Genomic DNA, 15562 nt, shown 5'->3' with positions numbered 1-15562 from the left:
AAGACCACAACTTCTAGAATAACCCCAGCATGGTTCTTTCAGACAATGCTGGCCCAACCAAGAGCAGGCAATCATGCAAATCTCCCAGGACATCATAATCCGACAAGCCCCGCCTGCTGTTGCTGTCAACAAAGAAGAAGCGAGAGTCAATAGCTGCTTGAGGCCTTCAGACCGCAAGCATTTCTTTCCTCGGTTCCTTTTACTTCCTCAGCAAAGTACGCGCAAGAGCAGTGCTTAAAAGAATAGACCACTGATTGGGAGATTGAAGAGAATTTCTTATCAATAAGTTCAAAGTTCAATCTACATTTAAGCTTGTCAAGAAAGCCCCATGACACAGGCTTTCGGGGACCCTTTTTATGAGTCTTTTCTGGATTTCCGTCTCAGAAGAAAAGTACAGTTTTCCAGCTAGCAGGGAAAGACGCTTGAGAGGGAGATGGAGGGGTGGCTGGCCAGATGATGCCCTCTCCTGGCCGTCTCCTGGTCAAGGATGGATGAGAAATGCTTGAACGGTGGCAACAGGCATTCTTTGAACGGCACATAACGTTTCCCATATTTTTAACAGGAGTGTGATCAAGTTCATATAGATGATGTTTCCTCCGATGATAATGGGCAGGACTTAAGGTAAGCCAGGCCTTTCAGTCTGCTGTTTCCTACAGAAATTCGGCGATGGAGTTTTGCACATGTAATTATTTCTTTTATCTCTTTTTAATGTATTTTGGGTGTTGCAGTACCTACAGCTTTGCAACTGATGGCTTCCATGCAGCTGCAAGTAGTGCAAACCTTTGTTTGCCAACAGGTGTAAGAGGAGGGGTGGACTGGATGAGGAAGTTGGCTTTTCGTTACAGAAGAGTGAAAGAATTATATAACACCTACAAGAACAATGTCGGAGGTATGTGTGGCTTTTAACACTCCTAAAGATGCTGCCAGCTCTTGTTGAGGTAGAACTCAAACCGTGGGTAGGCTGTCCTACCAGGCTGGAGAGTGCATGCTGAACTGCAAGGCCTGGCATGTTAAGCTTCTTAGGCTTGATGGGGAAGAAAGATAGGACTCCTCCTCCCGCAAAAGGTTCCAGTCTCAGAAACTCAGGTCACTATGAGTCAGCATCGACTGGATGGTGGTGAGGGTGGGTTTTTTTTTTTTTTGTTTTGTTTTTTGAGTGACTTGACAAAAGTAAAACCAGGAGCTCTGTCATTTACTTGTCAGTTATTTGTGAAATTTGGCATCGTCTGAACGTATGGCCAATGTTGGCCTCCCTCCGCTTGGGTTTGGAATGCTATCCTGGACAATCAGACCAGTGACCTGATCACCTCAGTGGTGAGACAGCCTCTCTCAGAGGGGCGCCACCCTCAGGAAGCAGAGCTTGTTAGCAATCCCTTGGAATCCCATCAGAAATAAATAAAAAGTGTGAATGATGTCACTTTAGAGACGTACGCTTTTTTACAGTGGCATATTAGCCAGTAGTGCATCTGCCCTATGGATAGGGTTCACTGTGTTTGTCATAATATGGAGTTCAAATACTTTCTAGGTCCTATCTAGCTATCTTCTTCTTATCTGTGCATGTTATAGTGACGTCAAAACTGAGGTCTTTATGGGTTCCTTGGGGGAAACCTTACCATCTTTGTTATTAGGGTCAGTTTTAGGTCACAAAGTTCCCAAGATGAGTGTTAAAGCCCCATAAGATGCTGCTTTTGGGACTTTAAGTTGGTTTGTTTCTCTTTTAAAGAAAATATGGAGAATAATAGTGGAACTTCAATCAGAATCTCAAACTGAATGGTAGAGTTAAATAAGTATATCCAGAACATGCATCAGTCAACAGAATACTACAGTACAATAAAATTTATCATGTATACATCTACTACACGCGCGCACACACACCTTGAGAGGTAGCCCATGCCTCTGTTCTTCTCTCCCAGTGCTAGTACTGAGGCATGCAAGCCAAGAGAGTCTAAGAAACATGGAACCACGGATAATACAAATGCTCAGCTCAAAAGATCGCTCCGATAGTATCTGGTGGCAGACATTTGTTTGCAAGTAAGAACTGGCCCCTCCCAACTCCTGCCTTGGTGGGATCCTCGGGGTACCCCCTCTGGTTTCTTAATCCATCCCAAGGTTCTGGTCAAGACATTTCTGTAAAATCCAATAAATGCTTGAAATCAGTTATGAGCCACGTACTTAAAAGTAAAAACATCCCCCTCCCTTGAAAACATAAATTAACTTTTGTCATCCAGATGCCTAACAATCTTCATCTTCCAGAGAACTATTAAAATTATTTTTAAATTCATATCATTTCTATGAAATAATATATCCTTGAAAGATCAAACCACCACAGGGGAATCCTTTGTCTCTCTAATATGTGAGCATCTTCGTTGATAGGAGGGCACATGAACTTGGTAGGAAGTACAAGTTTCCTTAAGGAATTGTCCATCTTTCGGTGTGCTCCCAGTATCCTGAAATGGCTTCAATTTAAGAACCCACTTGGTCGTTGCTTTTTTTCCTTGTTTGCGTGTAACTACTAACTGCCAGGCTGACAGCTCAGAGGCACGTCCTAGCGCGTAGGAAGAAAGGCCGGCTCTGCTTCCGTAAGATGATCCTGTGGGGCAGTGCTCCTTGGTAACACTTGGGATGGTCACGAGGGAGAGTCTACTCAGCAGCACGAGTGTGGTTTTCGTTTATTGGTCTGTCCGTAAAAGCAGGATCTTGATTGTTTTAAAAGTAAAGTGAGCATGCCAGCCTCTTGTCTCCTCGTAACCGCCTGCAACGGTGCCATAGGCGGCAGGATCTCGAACACAGTGCATACCTGCTTGTTCTCAAAATGAGATGGATTGGGGAAGGCTCGTGTGCTGGGATTAGAAACTTCCAACAACCCTGTACACCAATGCCGTTATTACTACTTCCACGTGAAAATGAACGCGATTAACCACATTTATTTAGGGCTTGATGCCCTAGGTCTCTTAGCACCCAGTTGTCCTCCAGGCCTGTTTTATCCACCTCTGGGTGTGAGACCCAGAGTTTCCAAAGAAATGTCTGCTGACTGTTGTCGGGTGCATACCTGCATTGGGGAAGAGACTTCTTTTACACCGTGAATAGCGCAGAACTTCACATCTAGATGTTCCACAATAATTATCTGGTAATGAATGGATGGAGAATCTATTCTGAAATGCTGGTATAAACTATGGGAGAAAAATGAGGCTTTCTACTCCCATAAAGATGTACAGTCTTGGAAACGGACAGGGACAATTCTCTTCTGTCAGGAGGGTTATGGGTTGGACTTGACTAGATAGAGGTGAAATGGGTGTAACTCAGCCTCCCCGTTTCAGATACACATTGTAAAACAAATATACTCATGCTAGACATGAGGGATCAGTAGTTTGAACCCACCAGCTGCTTCTCTGGAGAAAGAAGAAATGATCTACTCCAACAGATAAGTCTTAGAAACCCAAAGAGGCAGTTCTCTCTCTGGAAAGGTCACTGAATCCAAATAGATGCAGCAGCAGCTTTGAGTGAGTTAGACTAGACACGAGATGCCAGCTCAGGTATTTCTGGAGAGCGGGGGCAATGCCGGTCTCATAACGCGGCTGTGCTTGTTGGTGTTGCAGGACTCCTTGGTCCGGCCAAGAGAGATGCATGGCTGCAGTTAAGGGCAGAGATTGAAGGGCTCACAGACTCCTGGCTCACAAATGCCCTTAAGTCTTTATCGATTATCAGTACGAGGTAAGTAGTGTTGTGGCACTTTCTCTATCTATTGTGTTGAGGATGAAATCTTCGTTTATGTACAATATATAAATGTTTTTATCCCTAGGCCATTTTAGAGTTTGTAGAGACCTAACAAATCATTAACCCCAGTGATGAATTTCAATGTGTGTGTGTGTGTGTGTGTGTGTGTGTGTGTGTGTGTTAGAGGGAGGGTCTCTGCTTCGCAGAAATCAAGACATATCACCACTCCTCCTTTACCTCCCCATAAACACGGATAACTCCCCACGGAGAGGTCCAGTCACTTCTGATGAAACAGGAAAGAGCGCATTCTGCTTTTGGCAGCGTTCACGTGCTGAGGACAAAAACAAAGCAATAGTGTGTCTACAGGAAAAAGAAACCAAGAAATGCAGGTTGTAAGTCTTGTAGTTGACAATAGAAAATGCATGTGATTTAAATGCCCCGAAAGGAAAAAGATAGCCCTTGCAAAGATTCGAATCCTATTGTTAGTTTGAACAAAGCAGTGGCATTCTGACCATGGTGAAAAGATTAGAATTAAGTATATTTCTAAGTGGTTATCCACTATGTGCCATAAGTGCTCATTTATAAATCAGTACGTATGAAAAGTGAAAGCAAGTGGAGGTAGAGATGAATCTTTGTATTATGCATGAGAAAGATAAGACTATGTGCTCCCGTGAAGATTTACAGGAAGCGCTATGTAGGGTCCATGTGAGTCAGAATTGACTCGATGAGAGTGAATTTTTCATTCTATAGTTTTACTTAAGAGTTAGATGAATAAATAAAAGCATGGTTAGCAAAGTCATGGATAACACATAATTCAAAGTGAGAGATACTATTTGGATAGACAGAATCAGGATCCAGGCAGGCCTCCACAGGGTAAAAGAAGAGTCCGTTGTTGAGAACCCAACATTAAATGATGCCTATCAAATCTTCCTGAAGCACGCGGTAAGCTCTGTAGGCGCCCTGGTAGCAGTGTGTCCAGCAGAGCAATGGAGGGCCAGCAGCTTTCCTGAGTCTGATTTGAAAGACCCCAGCAAAGTACTTTGCTCAATTCTGGGCACCACATTCACGTAGGGGAATTGACAAGTTTGTAGCATCTGGTGTCCAGCTGAGTAACCAGAGAGGTTTTTTTTTAGAATGTTGGACCCATATTAAAGAAATATTTGGAGGGAGGGACCAAGGACTATAATCTGAAGAAAATTCAAATGTGGAACAAGATGACCAATTTCAAGTATTCAAATGGTTTACAAAAAATCAAATGGCACGGTGTCCGTTATAACTTGTAGCCCCCAGGTAAAAGGCTCCAGAGGCTGGGCATCTTTACAGGAGCAAACAACGTCATCTTTCTCCCAAGGGGCGATGGGTGAGTTTGAACTGCCAACCGTATGTACGGATAACAGCCCAACACTGAGCTGACAGTGCCACAGCGCTGGTTTTGTCAGCATCTCTCATGGAGAATTAGGGCCAAGGAGTAGGAGTCCTGGAAGAGAGATTTGGGGCTGCATGTAAAAACCCGTCTAACAAATTAAAGCTGTTTGGAAACAGAACGTACTCTTGGGACCTCTTTAGCTGATGGCATGGTAACCAAAGAGCAGGGCACCTGGGACCTGAGAGGGGTCCTGAGCCCCTGAAGCTGCCAGTCAATTGCAGCAGAATGGGTGTACCTCTGAGGAGGAGGTCCACAACTTCCATTGGTTCGGAAAGACGTGCCCTTGAATTTTTAAAACCAAAGATGATAATTGCATTGGCGATTGAAAGCGATAACGTTAATGCATCTCTTCCCAAACTCACTAATCCTCCTGCCCCCTTTTAAGGGAATAAAAAAAGTGCTCATCACTCCCTGCCAATTAAAAGCGTTTGTACTGTAAGTCAGAATCCAGCATAAAGTACAGATATCAGTGTGTGTGTAGTCCCACTGGAGTATTCCAGTGCCCCCCAGGGGGCGCTATCACCTATTCGGTCCTCGTGTAACGTTTATAAAGTTAGGTGACTTTGGCAAAGAACTGAAAGTGTCCCAAGGAACGGAAGGGGAAAAAGAAGTCAGCGCACATTGTCGCAGAGCCGGCGCTGTGCTGCATGCATGCCTTGCTGGTAGTTTCACAGCCTTCGTGAAAATTCAGAATAACCCGCGGCGTATTGAAAACACTGCCGAACTATGTTTAAGAACCCAGAGAAAGTTTATATGCTTTCAGTCTCTTTTATAACATAGTCTAAGATTATAATCAAAGGTCAAGGGAAAGTATAGATGTAACGTAGAATTATTTATAAAACTGAAACAACTGACTACTTAAAATTGAAAACATTAAGTATCCATACTTAAATTTTTGTAATTTTTGTAAAAACCAGATGATGAAGTACTTTACACATACTATGTTTTATTGAGAGAGGTGGAAGGAAGCCATCTCATATGAATTAATAGCCTCACGATATAAATGGAATAGAAAACTGCTGTATATAGTATTGTTGCAATTGGGGGGGGGGGCGCGGAGAAATGTGTATTTGTGTGTGTATACATATAATTGTCCCAATGGGGAAAAATGTGTGTGCATACATAAGTGTTTGTGTGCCTCTAAACACACACACACACACACACACACATATAAACCTTGAAAATAATTTTCGAAGCAAAGAGGGCAATTATCTCTGGATGGCTAGATAATTGTTTTTCTTTTCTGTTTATATTGTCTGTGTTAAATAAACCATGTATTATAACTACATGCTTCATTTAAAATAAAATATGAAATGATGTAACTCTGAAAACCTCACTGTGTAAATGATGAGACTGGATTGCAAAACCAAATCTCAAAGCTTAAGAAGCCTGTGTGCTGTCTTACTGTCCTGTACATGTTCCTCTAACATTGACCTCCATATGACTTGGGAGATTTGTACAGCTTTTGACAAAATATTTTTTGGAAATTCATTTGTCACAATATAGTTGATGTCTCTGTGCCATTCTTCCCTTTATTTGGGAATCGCTTTCTATGATGAACAAGTCACGCTCTAGGTCTTAAAGACTGTTGGTGATATTTCTGACATGTCTACCTTCAGAAGTCCGTGCTTCCGTATCCCATGAACTGATCATCCCATCACATGCTTCCAGGAGTTTCAACACCTACTGAGAGCCTGACATGTAAACAGAAAATTTAGAAGTGATGTTTTCAGAGGCTAGTTTGTAATTATTTTGGATGCTTCGTATGTCTGTTTCCTTATAAATGTTGTGTTTAAACGAAGAGCGTTGTAAGTGTATTTGGATGCAAGCATAGGGAAGGTAGCATTCACCTTACTGCTGGAAGTTACCTTCCAGTCCAGTTTTCCAGCAGCCAATTTCCTGCTGTCATGCTAGAGAATTATAGACAGAATCATAGAGAATGTTCACAGGCTCTCACAAATATATGTTAAAGGATACAAAATATACCATAAAGAAAATCCCCATAGCTGTGTGCATCTGGTCCCCAAATTCATGTATGTAGCTTGAACCCCTCAATATCAAATCACTCAGTTTTCCCATAATCCAGAAAGGGCCACACTTCATTCTTAATGGATCACGTGGTCACAACCCCCAATCTCTTGGTGTTCACTTTGCCCTGACCCCAGTATTCTGACATGAACTAAACAGCTCTAAGTTACAGTAGAGTAGATGCTTGCTCTCACAGAGTAAGGCCTTTGAGATGTTTGAAACTGGAATCGTTAAACTTATCGCCCTTTGACGGGTGGTGCTGTCGGTTGTTGAGTTTCAAGAATTCATCTTGTTCCGTAACAAATAAGCGTGCTCTCTCTTTCTACTGGCTCATGAACCGTTGTATGTCAGCCCCTGGATTAGGCCTCTGAGACTTTACATACAACAAAAGCCCCCACAAATCACTCAGCCCCTTCTTTCTGCCCAAGTCTTCTACCTCTCAGGCCCTGTAAGCCCTGGAACAGGGAGTCCCATCACCAGAGCATTGTACCTGATCTGAGGGTTTATTAGGTTAGAGTTAAGCCTTCCGCTCTTCCAATCAGCCTTCCCATGATTGCCTGTGGTCTGGAGAGGTACCTTCCTCTGAGGCTCCGTAGGGACCTAAGGCAATCCTTATGATAGGCACTTTCCATATTGCAGTTTGTCTACTTACCTGTCTCTCACTCTAGCAACCTTACAACTTACCATATATACTCAAGTATGAACCGACCTGAATATTAGCCGTGGCACCTAATTTTACCACAAAAGCTGCATTAAAACTGTGCTGAAAAACTCGGCTTATACACGAGTCAATACGGTAAACAGAAGGCAAAACAAAACAAAAACTTCATTCATCCACCTCATTTACTGCCCATTTTCTTCTACTTTCTCTCTATTTAAAAAAAAAATGTATCCCTGACTCATTTTAGGAAGTAAGGACCCCTGATGATGTAGTGGTTACAAGTCGGGTTGCTAAGTGCAAGGTCGGCAGTTCAAAGCCACCAGCCGCTCTGCAGCGACAAACTGAGGCTTTCTACTTCCATAAAGAGAAACTCACAGTGGCAGTTCTACCCTGTCCTACAGGGTCACTATGAATTGGTATCAACTCAAGGATAGTGAGTTTGATTTAATAGTTTTCCAGGCCACAAGTAACCGCCAAACCCTGAAAGATCAGTGGTTTGAAATCCTCAGTGACTTCCTGTCAGGAAAGACCTGCAACTTCCCTTGGACAGGAACCTGAAGGGTTTACAGTTGTGCTCTGTCCATAGGACTGCCCAGAGCTAGCATCAGGGCTGACAGCAGTAGTGAAAGGTCACCTTTTCAAGGGTCTTCTTGTCAATTAAGAGAGCAAAGTGACACTGTTTAATCTAATCTACTAGAACTCAACTTATGTGTATGTATGCATATCTCCTCCGGAGTTTAGGAGTAACTGCGTAAATGTCTTGGTAACAACGACCCAACTGATTCCAGCACTCGCGAAGGTTCTGCTGTACAGTTTAGGAGGTGCCTTCCCCATTGAGAATATTTACAGTGCAACTAAAATAGGTAAGACTATTATTTTAAACTCTGTGTCTCGGGGGATATTTTGAACGTGTGTCTCTGCATGGCCTTCTTTTTCATCCAGTTTGCTATCTGAGGATGGGAGCGATCTTCAGTAACCAAGATGCCTACAGCTCGCCATGGTAGTCCATTTTATGACAACTTTTGGTAATAACCAAATTGCCACCTCAATACTTGCATAGTTCTGGCTCATGCTTCATCTTTCATAGAGTAGTAAGATGCATGCTACTATTAATGCTAGATAGGATCTCTAGCCACAATATTTAATATTTTCACATATATACTTTTATCCCTAGATATATAATCACTTAGATAAAAGATAAAAATATTATTTGGCATTACAGGAGAGTCTCAGGAGCTTGAACTCGCATCTTTTATCCAGAAAAAAAATACACACACACACACAATCACATATATACATGTAGTTGTTGTGAAGCGCCATGAGTCCATTCTGACTCATAGAGACCTGGCGTTCAACAGAATGAAATGCCACTTGATCCGGGGCCATCCTCACAATTGTTCTTACATTTGTGCCAATTGTTGCAGCCACCGTGTTAATCCATCTTGTCGACAGTCTCCTCTTTCCCACTGCCCCTCGGAAACCATCATTAGAATGTTCACATCACATGCTGGCTGGATGTTCACATTTCTAAAACTGGGTGGCAATGGCAGTCCCAGAGCAACCCCCTGGGGTTTGCACGCTTATCAGTGTCGCCATCTTGGATGTGAGTGGATTTCCAGACCCAGAGAGCTAATCACTCTCTCACGGAAACCTCATCAGCGTGGGCCCTCTTGAACGAGTTGGAAAAACTCTTGCCCCCCACTGTCTGACGAGGACGTGCCTAGGGAAATGGCCGAGCTGTGTCATGTGCCCTGGAGGTCAGCACACTTTGGCTCTGGCACCTTGACAAGAGCAGTTCAAAATCTTAAAATCCCCACCAAAAATGACCTGCCCGCAGCCTCGCAAATGTCTGATGTTGGCACTAGCCAAAGGAGCCCCTGGCTGCAGCTGTTTTAGGAGTCCAGCTAAGGGATTCAAACATTCATCAAGTAAATTCCACATCGTCACATACGCTACAATTTGGAGCCTTGCTGCTAGGCCTGTGCTTTTTTTTTTTTTTTTTTTAATAAAAAAATATATTGGGGCTAACAGCATTTATATATTGGAAAATTTGCCTTTTGACAAATTAAATGATTGAATCAGATGATTTTACACTGGCATAAGCATTTCTTTGAATATGGATGATACCCCCCCCCCCACACACACACACATTCTTTGACAAAATGGTCCATTATTTATAATCTGAGGTAAAAATCATTTTATTTTCCCTTCAAGCTTCCTATATATTTTTTATTATTTACTATCAACATAAGGAAGAAAAGTGTGAAAGTAGTAATGATTACATGAATGGATTTCAGAAAACTCCTATGTTTTGAAATGAGTAATATGTAGAAATTCCAGTGGTCTTCCAAAAGTGCCGTCTGAGGATAATACTGTTATCGGGGCCCAATCAGACAGCACACGGAGGACCATTGCTTAAGACCACAAACTAGGAGCAGACTAGTTGCTACTCACTTGAAAAAAGGAGTGATTTGTCAAGGTAATTCCATTCTTAGTGTTTCATTTTTCTATATAGGTGAATTTTCATTTTTTACAAACCTCTGTTCAGCTGACTTGTTTATGCTTCTCAAAAGAAATGATGTAACATTGGGGCATAGCATTAAACAAGCAAATTCTATGAAACTGTATAATCGCTCATAAAATTGTTCCGATTTTCTTTTGGTGGAGTAAACATTCTAACATGTTTCTGTTAGTCAGCTGCTTAGCCCCATCCGCTGACTTGTGTGGAGTGAAATACACATTTGCTTCATAATCAGTCCTGAGTGATAATGCTGTTCAACCATGTCTACTGATGTCATAAACCCAGAAGTTGCAAGCTAGTTCACGCAATGTTCAAGAGGAATTAACCTAACACTTTATAAATCTTCAGGTTACTGAATGCAATGGCTGGAAGAATAAGCAGTGCATTGTTTTTCAGGCAAGGAAAGCTGTTTTGAGCGTATAGTGTCCAGATTTGGCACTAACATAACTTATGTTGTGATTGGAGATGGCCGAGATGAGGAACATGCCGCTAACCAGGTAACTTCACTCTGAACTATATCTCATTTATCTTCCAGGAAAAGAAAGTTGCTTTGAACGAATAATGCAAAGGTTTGGCAGAAAAGTAGTGTATGTTGTAATTGGGGATGGTGTAGAAGAAGAACAGGCAGCAAAAAAGGTAACCTGTCTCAAATCATATTGGTGTGATATTACTAATGCAAGCCGCTTGTTTGCATTGCTGTCATTGGACCCAGTGGCAGCGTGAACGGCGATTTACATGCATAGATGCGAGCACTGAGAGCATGAGGAGGTCACTGCGCACATAAACCATTTGGAGGCTAGCATTGTCTTTGCCTGGCAGTTGATAGAACAGTCACCTGCCACTTGTATGAGTGTAAATATGTGTGTATGCACACATGTACATACATATATACACACACATACAAGATTGATCATATGTATACATACTACCGTGTATATATATATATTCACTATATACATATATTGTCATATAAAAGCCCCAGTTCTTATTATCCTCTTCTTTGCCCATCCCTTTAATACCACCAGTCTTGGGACTGCATGGAAGGAAGTATTAATAAGGTGGGCTAAGAGATGTATTGGCTGAAGTAAAAACGGCTGTGAGAAGGCTTAGGGGGAACCATGACTGGAAGAGGAGGGGTCATCAGCTCCCTCGGGGCCGGCTTGTCCTAGAGACCAGGGTGCCTCAGCTCTCTTGGCAGAGCAGCTTCTCTCTGAGGGAGCCATCCGTACCACGCACATGGCCTGGGAGACTTTGGAACGACCTTCTCATACGGCCCTCGGTATTTAAATCATGCTTTTCATCTGGCCCATATTTCTAAAGATAAAAACCCAGGCAATTAAAAACCATTAAATGCTTGGCTTAAGATCAAAGGGAGTATGATGTCAGGATCGACCCCAGACACCAAACTGTCAGTCAACCCAGCACAGTGCTCTGTAGCTTTCATCGGAATATTAGCAAAGCAATGTGCCGCCAAATTGAAAGCCCCCAAATGCCTGAGACCAAGCGAAATAATCATTAATTTCTAAAACAATGACAGATCTGTTGATTGTATTTTACAAAGAAAGAGATCTCTCCTTATTCTCCTGAGAGATGTCAAATCATTGCCTGACAGAACTCTTGGCATGACACAGGAGTATCTACTATCAGGTTTCCATTTCCCAAAACATTATCCACATAAACTGTTTTCTGGAGATGTTTACGGCCATCAGAGAAAGAGAAAGGAGATGGTTATGTTTCTAGTTGGTTCAAATCACACAAAATGGACAAACAGAAACCACCTCCACTGTAGGCGCCTTAGTGAAGTGTTGGCCGGCCTCCGTGGAATGCCCCATGACTTTTCATAACCAGAAAGCTGACTTGGGCTCTGCTACCCACAGGACACCTAGGTTTTAATGAGCAATATCAATGACCCAAGGTGATACCCCAAACAGATATTCTGCATGAAACCCGAGCTGCAGCTCAAGGAGTGTGCCTTTCCGTGCTGACTACTATTTGAAGTGGCTTTTGCAGTGACAGGCCATCGGCATCTTCTAAATTTGTCAATGGCCTATGTCTGTTTTGCTTTGGTTATTCCCATCGACACCATAAAGATGCACAACACACCACAGTAAATATTGCTGCCATGTCAGGAAGCAGGGTAAAGATCCATTAGCCTATGTAAAACGTCCAGATAATCTAAATCAAGGGTAATTAAATCCACTTCCCAAATCAGGACCAATGATAAGTTCAAATTGAATTGTATTGAGTCGACCCAAATTGTCCAGGTAGACCTGCTGTCTGCCAGTCATTGCATCTTCTACTATACACCCCAAACGTCAAGAGACCAAGGGATGACGCCCAGGGAGTGAGACCTTCCATTAGAATGCTATTTCCAAATGGTTGTTTATGGAGGCACCGTCTTGGTGGTGGTGAAAGCTAATAATTCCCTTTTGCAATACAGGTGGTTGGTTTCTCTAGTGCCCAGATGCATGCTTTCCTTTCGTGGTAGTTGTCATTGCATGTGCAGAAATATTAAGTACTATTTGTTATTACAAATAGATCTGAGCTGAAGAGGAAAATAAAGTTACTTCTAGGTGGACCTCTGATCTTTTTCAACCCAGATTGCTTTGGATCTTTAAGGGGTAATATTGTACAAACGTTATTTTGTAGGAATAGATATGATGATCCACATATGTCAGTGTAAGTTTTCTGAACCCGACAACGCCAAACCTCTCTCACCCTGGAGTTGATTCCACCTCATAGCTACCCTATGCAACCGAGTACAACTGCCGCGTGGGTTGTCAGAGGCGACAGGAGCAGACAACCTCTGCTTTCTCCCACGTAGCAGGTGGTGGGTTTAAACTGCTAACCTTGTGCTTAGTAGCCCAATGACGAACCTACAGTGCCACCAGGGCCCCTTTAAATGTTTCAAGAAGCTGAAAGAAAATAAAAATAAAACATAAGCCTAGAATAAAATTTAATGATATATCTTAATGAACCCATCCTATCCAAAAATGTATGGCCTCATCACATAACCAATATACTAATTAATTGTTCTTTAATAGTATCCCTTTGCTACTCTCGGTGTTTTTAAATTAAATTCAGTATGTATTTCACAGTGAATCAACCACATTTCAAGAACTCACTGTGGCTAGTGGCTACCATACTGGCAGTTAAGAATTCCTTTTAAGAGTATTGATTAAAATGATGCGTAATCAAACATCTTTTCCATTATATATGTGTGTGCATGCATATATGAATATCTATTCCACATGTACGTATTTTACAAGATGTCATCAGCCCAAAGTGACAAATAATGGTTTGCTTTTTGTCAATTGCTATGGCATAATAATGTTCTTTTCTTTCATTATTATCTCACAGTGGCATCTCTCGATTTTTTTCTCTCATCACTCCCCACCACGACGTATTTACTGCTACATAGGCACTGATGGGTGGAGTCCCTAGGTGGGGCAAACAGTTAATGTTCTGGGCTGCTAACCAAAAGGTTATAGGTTTGAGTCCACTCAAAGGCACCTTGGGAGCATGGTTCCCCCCTGACACAGGGTTCTGTGCAGTGGGGCTATATTGTCCCCTCGGAATATGTACACTCTGATACACAGGGGATGGCAGTGTATTGGAATCAACTTATGGCGACTGCTAGCTAGTGGTGCACTTCTATGTCTTTGGAAGGCCACAAGCCATTGTAAGCTTTTTTTTTTTTTTTTAATTCCAGAAGAATCCATTGTTGCCTTCTTGGGGGTAATATTTCCTCAGTAGTTAGCTAATCACCCTACATAAATAAGAAAGCTAACCAGCCTGCACTTGTTTCTACCTCATATTGACTAATTTCAAATTATTTTTTTACATAGAAAATAATCCTCCTCCCCCACCCCCCATCAAGTAGGCAAGAGACTGGGGCTTAGTGCGTGTATATGTTTTCTATTTGATTTTTACCTGGAATGCGGGTCTCTCGGCGTGATGTGGTGCTGGAAAGTTTCTGCCCATCCTCCAAGTAGGACTTGGGGCCCAGCTGGCTTTCTCTGAAGTGGATGCCAGCGTGCCGCTTTCCACAAGAGACATGAGCTACTTCAAGGGCACCGCTTGTTTAGCTCATCAGTCAAATCCAGTTCAGATCTATTTCTTTGTGATTTTTGAGAACACTCTATTGATGCTTCCAAGCCTTCAGACCTCTTCATGCCTCCACTCCGCTTGGGCGGACGCCGCCTCCTTGTGCGTAGTGCTGCCTGGTCGAGACAATAGTTGTGATCTCTCCTTCCATCCTTCCTCCCCCGTCCCCCACCCCTCTTCCCCACACAGCACAACATGCCCTTCTGGAGGATATCCAGTCACTCCGACCTCTTGGCTCTGCATCAAGCACTGGAATTAGAGTATTTGTAATTGTCTTCAGCTCGGGATCCTTTTTTTTTTTTTTCATTTTTATTTCAAGTACACTGAATTTTTATGTGTGATTTCATGCCTCTGGCTTTACACATATAAATTGTCTTAAAAGGATGAAAGATTTGGAATGAAAATTCCAGAAGGAAGAATTCAGATTGCTCGATGGAGTTGAACGTTTTTTTGTAGTGCTGCAGCAAGGAAGCTCTATGGGCTTACCTTTACAACAACACTTTGGCGGTTTTGAAAACAGAAGCAAAAATCTGTGGAGGTTGCTAGTTCACACCAAGGAGTCCTGACTGGAAGGAACAGCCTTCGCAAAGAGCAGGGACTCCGGGAACCCCCCACTCCCACTCCCACCCCGGCTCTGTCTGACAAGGCGGTGTTCAACAACATTCCTCGCCGTGGGATCTCGCCAGCCCTGAGGTTTGAATCTGACTTTAGCCTACCTAGCCCAGAAAATCTGAATTGGAATGCACTCAGACTGGATAAGGACAGTCCTATCTCGAGACCTGTAATTTGTGTAAATTATTGATGAAAATAATTTACTGTGACTTTATTAGCAGCTGACTTCGAAGTGGATGCAATTGTTTTTCCCTTTTAATTTGTTGGGGTGGGGCCAGGGAGGGAGAAGGGGAATATAATATTGTTTCTTTTTTTTTTTTTAAGTTTGGCAAACAGAATGTTCATCCTGATGTGCTGTGCCTTAAATACAAGACAGCGTGTGTGTGTGTGTGTGTGTGTGTGTGTGTGTGTGTGTGTGTTACAGTGGAAATTGAGTTGAAAATCCCCAGAGATATGGAAAACCAAAGCCCTTTGAGATCATTCTTCACATGAC

General features: G+C 42.5%; 1 protein-coding gene across 4 annotated transcripts in view; it reads left to right on the top strand.

Annotated features, from left to right (window-relative positions):
* The window catches only part of EYA4 (EYA transcriptional coactivator and phosphatase 4), a 299787-nt gene extending 284450 nt beyond the window's left edge, over positions 1-15337 (top strand). For all 4 annotated transcript variants that reach the window (XM_004701992.2, XM_045294471.1, XM_004701990.2 and 1 more), the window contains 6 exons: positions 563-621; positions 729-889; positions 3597-3711; positions 8571-8692; positions 10886-10986; positions 14647-15337. In XM_004701992.2, the coding sequence (XP_004702049.1) occupies positions 563-621; positions 729-889; positions 3597-3711; positions 8571-8692; positions 10886-10986; positions 14647-14727 (639 nt within the window). In that variant the 3' untranslated portion in view covers positions 14728-15337. The remainder of the gene's footprint in view (positions 1-562; positions 622-728; positions 890-3596; positions 3712-8570; positions 8693-10885; positions 10987-14646) is intronic.
* Positions 15338-15562: the final 225 nt, after the last annotated feature.

The sequence above is a fragment of the Echinops telfairi genome, unplaced genomic scaffold (assembly GCF_000313985.2).
Source record: "Echinops telfairi isolate 266 unplaced genomic scaffold, ASM31398v2 ScPeMD7_3533;HRSCAF=4204_0, whole genome shotgun sequence".
Lineage (NCBI taxonomy): Eukaryota > Metazoa > Chordata > Mammalia > Afrosoricida > Tenrecidae > Echinops > Echinops telfairi.
The sequence above is the reverse complement of the archived record's forward strand: the minus strand, read 5'-3'. Positions and strand labels throughout refer to the sequence as shown.